Source organism: Sminthopsis crassicaudata, chromosome 1 (assembly GCF_048593235.1).
Source record: "Sminthopsis crassicaudata isolate SCR6 chromosome 1, ASM4859323v1, whole genome shotgun sequence".
In the NCBI taxonomy this organism is placed as follows: domain Eukaryota; kingdom Metazoa; phylum Chordata; class Mammalia; order Dasyuromorphia; family Dasyuridae; genus Sminthopsis; species Sminthopsis crassicaudata.
The window spans coordinates 60,092,929-60,107,330 of record NC_133617.1 but is presented as its reverse complement, the minus strand read 5'-3'; the positions used below and the strand labels follow the sequence as shown (position 1 = coordinate 60,107,330).

Genomic DNA, 14,402 nt, shown 5'->3' with positions numbered 1-14,402 from the left:
ACTTTAAGGGAATAATAGAGAATTAGAAGAAACCTTTGATCAAAAGAATGATCATCTTTTTGTGAATCTATTTTTGTTGCCATCTAATTATTTTATGTGGCACAAGGAGGATACATGAAGGTATATGGAGGGAAGAGAGAGTGCAGGTGGAGACTAACAGGAGATAAGTAGGAATGAGAACCATAAAAGGACAATGCATTCTATTTAGAGAGGAGGGGACAGATGCTTGAGATACTCTCCAAGTAGTATCTCCAGGATTTGGTGATTGATCATATAAAGAGTGATTGGGATAACCCTTAGATTTAGAACAAAGTGGGGCAAAGGGTGTCACCACAGAATGAGCAATGAAGGCAGGAGGAACAGGTTTAGGGGAAGGAAGGAAGGAAGGAAGGAAGGAAGGAAGGAAGGAAGGAAGGAAGGAAAAAAGCATTTATTAAACAGTTATGTTCGAGGCAGCATAGTAGACACAACCCAAAAGACAGTTACCCCTATGCCTTCAAGGAGCTTACAGTCTAATGGGGAAGAGGGGAGATGTGCTTTAGGTAGCTGGAGAGTTGGATCTGTAGCTTAAAAGAAGACATGTCAGGGCTGTAGAGCAAGATGAACATACCAACAGATAATGTGGGGTGATGAAGCAGGCATATTTAAATGAATATAGTTATAGTTTTATCCTTTATCTAGAGAACAATGATCTAAAGCTCTCTGAAAGATGTCCATTTCATTTAATACCCCCTTCCTTCCTCTCATCTCTTCATTCTCAGTATCTCTTCCTCTATTACTTCATCAAATTCAACATTGCTATGTATAACCATACAGGTTCCCATGTAACATATTTACAATATGACTTTTCTCATTGTACACACTGTGAGTTGTATAGTACAATTATCATCACCTCTATTTTACAATTGAGGAAATGGAAGTCCAAAGGAGGGAAGTGAATTTTCTATGCTATGACTATCACAGTTAATGATGGTTGCAGCTGGAGCTCAATACTTTTGGATCTTCTGGCTCCAAATCCAGAGTTGTTCTCAGCACTTTGCAATGCCTCTTTTAGAGAGGCATCTCTAACTAGGAGATCAATTCCTGCCTTTTCTCCCCAGTCTTAACCTTATTTGACTCAAGAGTAGTTAAAGCTCTCCTCTGCTCAGTTCTTCCCCATTCCTGAATGATTCTTGTGCTCTGACTCAAACCTTCTCCCTTCCTTCACCTGATCTCTAAATGCCCAGCCTCCAAAACGTAAAGTGCCACTCATTTGAAATTCTTCAAATCTCTCTGAATGAAGGACATTGTCTACATGCTATAGATGAAGCGGAGGGCATCGGAGAGGCATTGGAAAGCCTGTGAAGCTGTATAGGCACAGATGCATAAGATCCCCAAAGATTTTAGAACAATGATCAAAATTTTAAAAATGAAATTAAATGAGTCTTATATTTGGATTAAAAAAATCAGTTACACAAGTATAGCATGCTAAAGTTTACATCAGGAAGGCCTGGGTTCAAGTCTTTCCTTTGACACTAGCTTAATGACCATGGGCAAGTAAATGAATATTTCTAAGTCTCAGTTTCCTCATCTGTAAAATAACTGTGTTGGACTATGACCTTTAAGGTCCTCCCCAGCACCAAGGCTATCATTACATAATCTTAGAAAGTAAAAGATAGAGGAAGGGCAACTAGGCAATAGTTGGTACAGAAAAGTGAAAGTTTTAGCAAACTGCAAAGTGAGTATAAATTAAAATGGCAGCGAGAAACCTGCAAAGACTTTAGGGTTTGGTGTTGCCTTAAGAAAAACTCACATCATAAGTCATCAGTTTGGAACCCAAAGGGATCATCATTTGCCTGTGGGGAAACTTAGATGCAGAGAAGGGCCTGATTTCTTTGATCTGAATTCATACAGATAAATTTATTGTAAAAGCCAATACAACATACACTGGCTCCAAATCCAGCATTCTTCTCCCTGCATTATCAAAAAGTCAGCAAAATAACTGTCTTGCTATATTGGTAATACTTAAAAAAAATCTGAAGTATTGTGCTCAGAGCCAAGTAGGACAATACTAGGAAGGACATTGACACATTGGAGAATATCCTATGTGCCCTCTCTATCTCAGAAATTTTCTATATTTTTGCTATCATCCCTCTCATGCTCAGTGACCAGGTCTCCAATTACCACACCATCTCCTTTCTGGGTTGTGCCAACCAGATGTTCTTCATATTTGCCTTCACCCACTCTTTTCTGCTCATGATCATGGGTTATGATCACTATGTGGCCCTCTGTCACCCTTTGTGCTATAATGTGTTCATGAACCCACAGGGATGTGCATGGCTGATGACCTCTTCATGGCTTGGTGGCGTGGTAATTGGGCTAGTGGTTACATTTTCCATTTTTCACTTGAATTTCTGTGGGCCCAATAAGATTCATCATTTCTTCTGCCATGTACCCCCTTTTGTGAAGCTAGCCTATGGAGACATTAGTAGTGGTTTTGGAAAAGTCTGCATCTCAGTCCTATTAGGCTGCTTCCTCTTCATCCTCCTCTCCTATGCCTTTATTGTAGTTGCCATCTTGAGAATTCCTTCAACTGAGGGGCATCGCAAAGCTTTCTCTACCTGTGTCTCCCATCTCACTGTAGTAGTTGTGAGCTATGGCTTTGCCTCTGACATTTATCTTATACCCAATGATCCAGAATTCCTGAAAGGGGACATCCTGATGGGCATTGCCTACACTCCTCTCACTCCCTTTCTGAGTCCTATCATTAGCCTGAGAAACAAAGTGTTAAAGAATGCCTTGAAGAAAGTTTTCTTCAGTAACCAATATTCCTTGAGACTGATAAGTAAATTACCATGTTGTTAGGAACTAGCATTATTTGATTTTCTTTTGAGGTGTTATGCAATGGAATGGTCCTTAGATGAATGGATGAATAAACGAATGAATGGACTTATTCTTTCAACTCACATAAGTCACAATAATAATGTTATCTTATGATTAACTTTGCAAAGTACTTTAAATGGTATATTATTTGGTCCTCACAACCACTTATCTTTGAGATAGGCAATATTATTGTCCTCATTTTACATATGAGGAAACATGAGGATGCTCAAGTCACATAGATGGTAGATATCTAAGATTTGGGACTCAAGACTTATTTATTCTAAATACAAAGATTCTATCTACTATACTACCAAGATTTATAACTCAATACTTACTCATTCTCATATGATACTTTATCTATTCTGAATCAAGGCTATTTTATGATACTCTTGAGAGATTGGGATAGCTTTCTAATTTTATCAACACAAATGTACATTTAGGTTTGTTACACATAATGTTAACTACCAGTTTTTTATTTGTATCATTTAGTCATATAATATCAATCAGCTTTATATAAAGGATATTTCCTACAAAGACCTAACAAGTACAGACCATCACCAAAATTGGGGGCATGCTCTCCCTGCCACCTGTTTCTCTGGGAATATTGGTATCAAACTTAAAGGGATTGCTACAAAGCATTTGTCTCTCCAAGTTCATTTCAGTTTTTACATAGCCAATGGACAGTCATTGCCTTGAGTGGAGAATGAAGCATTAATTTACTGCAAGACTACTTCCCAATAAATCATCAAATATGTGCTAGTAGATCATCTCTACCACATTCTGGCATGGGCTCCACTTTGCTAGCTTACCATTTTGATCTTTCAAAACACACAAGATCATGGTTTACTATAATATCACTTCACCTAAAAAGAAGAAACAAAAAGCACAATAAGGCAAAGAACAGAGGGCCACATTCACAGGCATTATGTTGACTTTGGATAAAAATGTCCAAGGCTTCTTTCTATCCAGAGCTTTATATTTCTCATTCTAAAATAATTAGTCAGAGGGAAAAACTGTTCATATTGTTCCTTTTATTTTATTTATTTTTTATGCTTCAATCTGTATTTAGACACAATCTGTTTCTTCTCTAAGTATGGATAGGATTTTTCATCATAAATTCTTCAGAATAGTCATGAATCACTTTACTGCTGAGAATAGCAAAATCATTTACAGATAGTCATCCCAAAATATTGCTTTTACTTTGTATGTAGTACATTTCACTTTGCTAGAGTTCAGGGAGGACTTTCCAGTTCTTTTTCTGAGAGTATCCTGCTCATTATTTACCATAGAACAATATTATTTCATGGCACTCACATACCATGATTTATTCAGCCAATTCCCAATTGACAGGCATCCCCTCAATTTCTATTATTTTTTGCCCTGAGAAGAGAGCTGCTATAAATATTTTTGTACATATAAGTCCTTTTCCTTTTTGTTTTTTTCTGTTTTGGTATTCATGCTTACTAGTGATATTGTTAGGTTAAAGGATATCATGTAATGTTTTTTAAAAAGCATTCTTAGTTCCACTTCATAAACCAAGTCAAAAATCTGTTCCTTCACAATGAGGTAGCCAAAGTGGAAAAAATTACATAATGTTTAATGCATGATCCTAAGTACATGTGAGGACTGTGTTAGCCATGCATATTGGCAAGCTTACTAGGGATGGACTATGTTAGTTTCCTATTATGAAAAAACATTTGTTAAGCACTTATCATGTGCTAAACTCAAAACTAAGCACTAAGAATTCAAAAAGAAAGAGTAAGTCTGCCTCAGTTTTGAACATGCTTTAACTACACCATTTTCCCTAGCCTAGAGATTACAATCAAAGTGATGCTGAATTGTGTGATTAATTTTCTCTTTTGTTCATGTCAGAAAACGTGAATTCTCTAGGAATCCTTATCCTTCATGACTGTTCATTTAGAAATATGGTTTATCATGAATGGATTAACAACAAATGCTTCTTTGATTTTTAGTGACTCTTTGACCTTGTGCAGTTTAATCTCTCTGGGTCTTAGTTTTAATATATGAAAAAACAAACATATTGGATTATTAGATTATCTTTATGGTCTCTTCCCATATCAAATTTCTGAGATGAAAGAGTTTTGAAATCAGGAGCAGTTGTGGTTCTGGAGATACACACACACTCTTCCAGGCTAATCTGTGGAGAGAAAGTGGGAAAAAACCAACTCCATCACTGACATGCTTTACGTGTCATAATCAACTAAGTCAGGGTGTGCTAATGTTATTATCCCATTATACAGATAAAGAAACTAAAGCTCAGAGAAGGGACTTGCTAGATTACACAGCCTATTAAAGTGTAAAACTCATTTTTCTAATAAGATGGCTCACATTCTGTTCTATTTTGTCATTCTTTACAATCTATTTTGTTGTGTCTTGATCTCTCATAACTTTGCTAGCTTCCCCTTGCCCAATTCTAATTTTCAGAGTTAATTTTTTCTTTGAGACTCTATCTCCTTTTCTAGTTGGTTGACTTTTCCCCCCCATAATTTTCTTGTTTTCCTTGGGTTTTATTTTCTTTTTTAGCATTTCCTCAATTTCTTTCATTTTTTTTTTTAAATTTTTTTTTTTTTTAAGTTCTATAAATTCTCTTTGGGCAGAGAGACATTTTGTGGTATTCTTTGGAGCAGAAGCTTTTTTTTTTTTTTTTTTTTTTTTTTTTTTTACTTTAGTGTTCTCTTCTAAAGATGAACCCTAGTCTTTCCTCTTCCCAAAGCATGTTTCTGTGGTGGGGTTATTTCTTTGTTGGTTCCTTTTTCTTTTTAACTAAGAGGTATTAATGTAAACACCTCTAATCATGGGATGGAGAGATGGTGTTTCTGATAAGGTCTTGATTTAGGGAACCAAAATGAGATTATGGTTTCTGGTGATCAGGGAGTTCAATGATAAGGTCTAGTGGCAGGTTCGGGGTTCAGGGAACTAAATGGAGAGGTTTAGCTCCCCTGCACCCTCTTGGGATTTGGTGCAAGGGTAGGGTGTTTTGGGGACTCCCTTCTGGTGGTGCAGAGGTTCTCTGTAAAGGAATTTATAGATCCAAAAACCTAGATTGATAAAAGAGATTTATTATGGGGATTTGGAAGTTAGGTTAGAAATCATGACAGAGAGGCATAAAGCCTGGTTAGGGAAATAGGTGAGGATAAAGAAAAGATAACACTGGAAAAGAATATTATTCCAGCTGGCAGATCTATGGAAAATGGAGTTTTGCACTGAGAATGCAGTTCTCAGTGGACAGAAGGTCCTGGCAGCAAAGGGAGCTGCCAAAGTGCATCTGCAAAAACTTTAGTTGATGGAAGCTCATTATATTGGGTGACTTAATGGGGGTTGGGAGAGTTGGTTCAGACCTAGTCAGAGTTGGGAGAGCCTGGATTTCCTATTGGAATTCAAAGGGATGCTTTTTGACCAGGATTTGTAATTGAATCAAAGGCTCTGGCATCCTGGAAAGACAACCTGTCTGGGGAGGATATGCCTTAGCCAGGAGGGGCTGGGAATCTGAAAGGAATCACAAATCAATAGGAAATGCAGTTTCTTAAAGGGACCACAACCTGCTTCACTTTGAGCTTCTCTTCAGCTCTCTCCTCTAATCAGGAAGCCCAAACCAAGAGCTTCCCCCTCAAACAAGTACCTGCAGCCAGCAGTGCCCCTGCCCCAATGCCTCTGCAGTTACCAGCTGTATTGGTTCCATATCACTCAGGGCCCACCTCTAGCATTCCTAATCAGCCAAGATTCCCTCAGTCTTCCCAGACTCACTCTGACTCCACAGACAGTCCGAGATGTGAAAGTCTTTATGGTTCTTGGTGAGCACTCAGCTAGCCCAAGGGATTCCTACTTGGTGTTTTTACAAAGCTAGAACATAAATATTTGCATTTCACTTGGGTTAATCCCAGGCCAGGTCTTTCTTTGGATCTTCTCTGGTCTGTCTTCAGATCTTCTTGGGTTGCATCAGGAGGACCCCTGTTCTGCCCCAAGTCTTTTTGATTTTTTACAAGTCTATGTTTGTCCTGAGGCACAAATGTGTTCTATTTGTGTTCTATTGGGAGAGTCTGAAACTTACCAACTTACTCCTCCATCTTCCCAGAATCTCCTCTCAAGACTTTCTCTGGCACTATATGAATTTGACTTGCTTTTACCTCTCATTTATGTGTCCTTAATTCCCTTGCTAGCATCAAGCTATTTAGAACATAGAATATGTTTTTTATCTGTAACAAAGTCGGAAAGAACTCTCATCCCAGTCATATATATTTTGTGTGTGTGTGTATATGTAAATATCTGTGTAAGAACATGTATATATACATAGATGCATGACTCTGTGATATAAAATTACATACACACACACACACACACACACACACACACACACACACATATATATATATATACAGAGAGAGAGAGAGAGAGAGAGAGAGAGAGAATAGAATGAAGGGAGGCACTAGCAACTGGGAAGGAGGTTTAGAAAATGTCTCAGATAGAAGTCGATATTTGAGCTGAGCTTTGAAAGAAATAAGAGATTTTTGGAGACAAGAATGAGATGGCATGAGCTTCTATAGAACTGTAAGGTTGCTAGAATGTAGATCATAGAATGTCTGATCTAAAAATCTCCTTGGATCATAAAATGTAGTTTACCAGAGCTTCCAGGACCTTAGGGGCCAGATAGTCCATCTCCATTATTTCATAGATAAGAGCATTAAAGTTGAGACTTGACATGACTTTACCCAATATCACAGAATTATAGAATCATAAAATGAAGAGGGAACCCATGCACCTCATTCCTGAAAACCATTTGTTCTTCCTATTATCACCGACAAATGGAGATAGAGTAAAGGAATAGAGATGGGAAATAAGTTGTTGTGTGGCAACAATAGTAAGAAGGCCAATTTTTCTGGACCACAGAGTCTGTGAAGGGGGCCAATATGTAAGTCTAAGAAGGTATGTAGCAAAGGTTTTTAAATGCCAATCAGGATAATATGATCCTAGAAGCATTAGGAAACAACTACTACAGTTGAACATCACTTTGGTTTATTTGGGTTCCATGACCCATGATTAATTTACAATTAGCTTATATTCTATTAAAATTTCCCAGGTCTTTTTCACATCAATTTTCATCTTAATTATTTAAATAAAAATCAGGGCTCATAGAAAGAGCCCTGAACAAAGAGACAAGACAGCTTGGCATCATATCCCATCTATGACATTTATATGTCCCTAGGTGACTATGGATATGACCTTTAGCTTCTCTGAGCCATAATTACCTCATCTATAAAATGGGACTAATGATATCCTATTTCACAGGTTTGTGGGATGATTAAATGAAGTGCTTTTAAAAAACTTAAAGGAGACGACATCTTCCTCTTTAAAATTTTTGCCCTTAACTTATTTGGAAAAAGTCAACATTGGAGAAGTCAGAGTTAGAGGGTAGTGGAAAGGTTCCTGAATTTATAATCAGAAAGTCAATAATTTCAGACTTGGCACTGCCACATACTGCTTATGGAACCTTATGAGAGTAAATCATTACATCTGTTTTCTGATTTCTCATTTAAGGGAATAGGAAAACTAGTTCCCTGTTAATGTGAACATGAAGTGGTCAAATTATTCAAATCCACACTATACACAATATACACAATATATACACTATACATATTGGATTGAAAGCAATGGCCATTATTTATAGAATTATAACTTTGAACAAATTCAATTACATGAAACCATTCCAAGGGATTCATTGTAAATGACTAGAATTATGGTGGACTATAAGAAATTTCCTATAGAAGATATGATTTTGGTTGAGACTCAGAAGAAACAGGGGAAGTCAGGAAATGTAAATGAGGTTGGAGATCATTCCAAACATGGGCACCAACCAAAGAAGATGCCACCAGTCAAGAGATGGAGTTTCTTGTTCATGGAATAGCAAGGAGGCAAGAAGTATAAAGGTGACTAGAAGCTATGATTTATGAATAATTTAAATGGAGATGTTTTGCTTTGAAAAGGGAAATATTTGAAGGGACTTGTCTCCAAGTACTCAAAGGACTATCATAGGGAACAGCCTATTCTGTTGGTCTGCAGAAGTCAGAACAATGAGCTAGGGATGGAAATCTCCATATCTCTCATGTTTTTCCCATGCCTCAGTCATTTCCCAATTCTTTTGAGAGGGCTTCCACTGTGTCCAGATTCCATGGGATTTAGGAAGAAGAACCAGAACCTAGATGGATGATTGGTAGAGACATTTCCTTGAAGAATGGCATTGACAAAAATCAAAATTTAGCTTTGAAAATTTAATTATAGAACTAGTTATAAGAATTGTAAAGCTGCTAGAATATAGAGCATAGAATGTCTGATCTAAAAATCTCCTTGGATCATAAAATGTAGTTTACCAGAGCTTCCAGGACCTTAGGGACCATATAGTCCACCTCCATTATTTCATAGATAAGAGCCTTAAAGGTGAGACTTGACATGACTTTACCCAATATTACAGAATTGTAGACTCATAAAATGAAGAGGGAACTCATGCACTTCAATCCTGAAAACCATCTGCTCTTCCCATTATTACCAACAAATGGTGCTCTAACTACTAAAATTTTCCATCAATCTTAGTTTAGTCTAAATCAATTTTTTTCCCCTCCAAGATCTGAATGGAACACAAATGTCAACTCATTTGAAATCATTTCTTAGGGTAGAAGGTCAATGAACCTGGAAGTTAGAACTAACTTACAGGATCATAGATTTAAAAATGAAAGACAGTTTAGAAGCTATCTAGCTCAGCTTGACCAATTGCGTTTGCAGCAAAGGAAACTGATGCCTATGTAGTTTAAGTGATTTACCCAAAGTAATGCAAGTAGCAAGCGTTGGCTTTACTACAATGGAAGTTGTAATCTGACTAGAAAAGAGCTGAACTATTACCTCAAAACAAAATTATTTCTTATTTCAAACTTGTGTCATTTTAGGCATTATCTGTTACTGTTTTTTTGACTAGGTACTGTTTTTTGACTGCTGTGTCATACTGGCTTATACAAAGCATATGGCCCACTTAAATTCCAAGATGTTCTTCATAAGAATTCTTACCTAGCCATATCTAAAAACTTTTGAAGATTGATGTTTTGAATCCCAGTGAAGAACTCTACATTTGTTCTTAAAATTTTTATTTTACTAGGATCACAAGGTAATAGTCTTAGATCTGGAAAAGATCTCAAAGATCATTTGGTCTAATCTCATTTTTTAGATAAGGAAAGCAAGACCTAGATAGGTTGGATTATAATGTTCTGTTCTCTAAATTGTAACCATTCTCTATGAGCAGGTTTCTTGGGGAGCTTCTGGAGCCAGCCTTCATTTCAGTTCAGCTCAATAATCCAAATGCAGTCAGGAGAGTCTCCATCCAGCACAAAGGTGGAAATTAGAATGACTCTTGACTCCACCTCAGAGAGTGGGATTGTGGGATTGTTGGTTTCCCGGAAGTCAATCCTCGCTGTGAATCTCCCAAAGTCGTCTCCCAAAGTCCTCTTTGGCCCTGAATCTCCTTCCAGTAGGCTTGTCCTTTTATATGATCTCTAAAGATATGAAGTTTTATGTGTGAACCAATGAGTGAACTCCTTTAAAGGTGTAAAGTCCTTTAAAAGTATGAACTCCTTTAAAGGTGTGAACCAAGTACATTACCTTGTCTCAAGTTCTGACCCATAACATTTCCTTGTAGGATCAGATCAATCATACTAAACCATGATAAATTAGATAATTATTGTCTCTATTCATTCCAGTGACTTAGCACCCTTGTAAGAATCCTAACATTGAATGATTTGCATAAGGTAAGTAACACAGAGAGTGAACATCAGAGGCAGGATTTGGCACAAATTCTTAGCCTGCTGTAATTTTTTAAATTAAAAAAATTAAATCAAAAATATTTTTAGATAATGCTTCTTTTTTCCAGGTTGGGAACTAGATCTAACTTGGTGTAATCTACAATTTTGAAAAGTTGCTTTTTCTATTTTCACATGGATCATTCATTCAGTTGATTATCACAAAGCCAGGAACAGATTCTTGGGTCCTTAAATACCTCCTTTCAAGTCAACATCTATTCGATAAAGATTATCCTTGGATTTGACTGTTCAACTAAATCTGAATACACTTACTTATATTATCATCAAGTTTACATTTTCCCATCCTTCCTACAAAGATAACATAGAGACTTAATTAAACACTTTGCCAAATTTAACTGCCCTTATTTTCCTTAAAAATTATCTTGTAATTGGGTAGTACAGGGGTGGAGCCAAGATAGTAGAATAAAGTCAGGAAGCTGATTGAGTTCTTCCGGTTTTTTTTGAAAACCACATGAAACAAGCCTCTGAACAGAGTCTGATGGAATGAAACCACTCTCCAGCACAAGACAGACTGAGAAAACTTCAAGAAAGGTCAGTCTCACTAGGGTGAAAAAGGTATTCAACCCAGGTCAGATAGACTCTGGGAAAACTGATGAGAAGGTCTTAACCTTAGCAAATCAGCAACTAAGATGCTCAATTCTGGCTCAGTAGAGGAGCAAATCAGTGGAGCGGTCCCCAATATGAGCTTAAAAGTCAAACCCTGGAAAATCAGACTGTTTCCTGGAAAGACCAGCCAAGCTACCCCTACAAATACAAGACAAGCTTATGCTCAAAGCCAGGGCTCAGAATTGTACAGGAAGCTTAGAACAGCACCTCCTTGACCCCAGGAGCAGAGCAGAGTTCCACCTTAAAAGTAAAAAAATAAAATAAAATAAAATAAAAGAAATACCAAAAGAAAAAGAAAGAAAATGAGGAAGAAACAGAAAAGAACCATGACTATAGAAAGCTACTATGATGGCAGGGCAGACCAAAACACTGACTCAGATGAGCATCGAATGTCCACAGAAGAAATCTCAAAGAATGAGATAAATTGGTTTCAAGCCCAAGGAGGCTTCTTAGAAATGCTCATAAAAGACTTTAAAAGGCATATAAGAGAGGTAGAAGAAAACCAGAAAAGAAATGAGAGGTATGCACGAGAGAGAGAAAAAGAAAGGGAAAAAATTGAAGAAAACAATTACTTAAATAGTAGAATAACCAAATGGAAAAAGAGATACAAAAGATAACTGAAGAAAATCACATCTTAAAAACAAGAACAGGGTAAAAGAATCTAATGACTTTGTGAGATAGCAAGAATTAGTCAAACAAGCAAAAAAAGAATGAAAAAATGGAAGAAAATGTGAAATACTTCATTGGCAAAAAAGCTGATCTGAAAAATAGATCTAGAAGAGACAATTTTTTTAAAAAAATTGTAGCTTTTTGTTGACAGAACATATGCATAGGTAATTTTTTACAACATTATTCCTTGCATTCACTTTTGTCCCAACTTTTCCCTTCCCTTCCTTCACTCCCTCCCCTAGATGGCAGGCAGTCTTATACATGTTAAACATTTTAAAGTATATCCTAGGTATAATATAACGTATGCAGATCCATACAGTTCTCTTGTTGCACAAGAAGAATTGGATTCAGAAGATAAAAATAACCTGGGAAGAAAAACAAAAATGCAAGTAGTCCACATTCATTTCCCAGTGTTCCTTCTCTGGATGTCCATCATTGATCAATTGGAACTGAATTAGATCTGGAAGAGACAATTTAAAATTTATTTGCCTACCTGAGAACCACGACTAAAAAAGATTGTGGAGAGCATTCTATAAGATGTCATTAAGGAAAACTGCCCCAAATATTCTAGAAACAGGGAGGAAATACTCATTGAATATTGATTGCCTCGGGAAAGAGATCCCACAAGAGAACCTTAAAGAACATTGTTATGAAACTCCAAAACTATAATCTCAAGGAAAAAAATACCGCAAGTTGCTAGGAAAAAAAACAAAAAACACAAAACAATTCAAATATCAAGGAGCAATAATCAGGACTACCCAAAATCTGGCAACTTCTACAATAAAGGATCAGAGGGCCTGGACTTGCATATTGTGGAAGGCAAAGTACCTAGGTTACAACCAAGAATTAATTATCCAGAGAGACTCAGCATCACCTTTCAGGGGAGGAGATGGAGTTTCAATGAAGTAAGAGACTTTCAATCATTTCTATTGAAAAAACTGGAACTAAACAGAAAATTTAATCTACAAAGACAGGACTTAAGAAAAGCATAAACAAGTAAACAGAGGAAAAATATATATTACAAGGTTAAACTGTTTATATTCCTAGCTAGGAAAATAATATCTGTAACACTTGAGAACTGTATCTGTCATTGGAGCAGATAGAGGGGGGCATCACATAGACTGAGAGTGTGTTTAAGAATGGGCTCAAAAAAGGCATTAAATAGTAGAAAAAGATTTGTACTGGAAAAAGGAGGAAAGGGGAGGTAAAATTCGCACTCACATGAAGATGTGCAAAAGACCTATTACAATTGAGGGGGAAAAAAGGAAGAGTATGAGTACTGTCTAAAGCTTGATCTCATCAGTTTTGCTCTAAAAGGGAATAATTTAATCATTCAGTTGGGTATAGAAATTTATAAAGCTGTAATAAAAGGATGAGAAAGAGGAAAAGAAAATGGGAGGGACAGGAGAGAAGGACGGCAGAAATATTAAGGAAAATGATAAGAGAAGGGGGAAGGGTGGATAGAAGATAAGGTAGTGGGTGGAGTGGGTAAAAAAACACAGGAATAAAGACAGGGTGAAAAGAGAGAAGAAAAGTATATACAAAGGAGAAAATAAGATGGAGGGAAATAACAGAACTAGTAATCATAACTGTGAATGTGAATGGGATGAACTCTCCCATAAAACTGGAACAAATAGCAGAGTGGATTAAAAAAAAGAATTCAAAATTTTGTTGTTTAAAAGAAACACTTTTGACACAGAGATACATATAGAGAGCAAAAGTAAAATGCTGGGACAGAGCTGATTATGCTTAAGTTTAAGGTTAAGTAAAAAAAAGCAGGGATAACAATTCTGATCTCAGATAAAGCAAAAGTCAAAATAGATTTATTAAAAGAGATAAGGAGAAAAATACATCTTGATAAAGGATACAATAAACAATGAAGTAATAATGATATTAAATGTGTATGCACCAAATGGTAGAGCAAGCAAATTCCTAGAGATTTTAAGCCAGTTACAGGAAGAAATAGATAGCAAGACTATTCTAGTGGGAGACCTCTCCCTCTCATAATCAGACAAATCTAACCACAAAATAAACAAGAAAGAAACTAAGATCCTAGAAAACCTAGAAATAATAGACCTTTGGAAAAAATTGAAAAGGGACAGAAAGAAATATATCTTTTTCTTGGTAGTACATGGCACTTACATAAAAAGTGACTATGTATTAAGGCATAAAAACCTTACAATCAAATACAAAAAGGCAGAAATAGTAAATGTTTTATTTTCAGACCACAAAGAAATGAAAATTATGTTCAATTAATGGCCAGGGAAAAATAAACTAAAAACCAATTGGAAATTAAATAATCTAATTCTAAAGAATGAATGGGTCAAACAACAAATCACAAAAAATATCCATAATTTCATCCAATAAAATGACAATAATGAGACAACA

General features: G+C 36.4%; 1 protein-coding gene across 1 annotated transcript; it reads left to right on the top strand.

Annotated features, from left to right (window-relative positions):
- The first annotated feature begins 1,528 nt into the window (after nucleotides 1–1,528).
- Nucleotides 1,529–6,678, top strand: LOC141545821 (olfactory receptor 10H1-like). Its single transcript, XM_074273145.1, has 3 exons — nucleotides 1,529–1,536; nucleotides 2,055–2,824; nucleotides 6,449–6,678. The coding sequence occupies exons 1-3, from the start codon at nucleotides 1,529–1,531 to the stop codon at nucleotides 6,676–6,678; spliced, it is 1,008 nt and encodes a 335-aa protein (XP_074129246.1).
- Nucleotides 6,679–14,402: the final 7,724 nt, after the last annotated feature.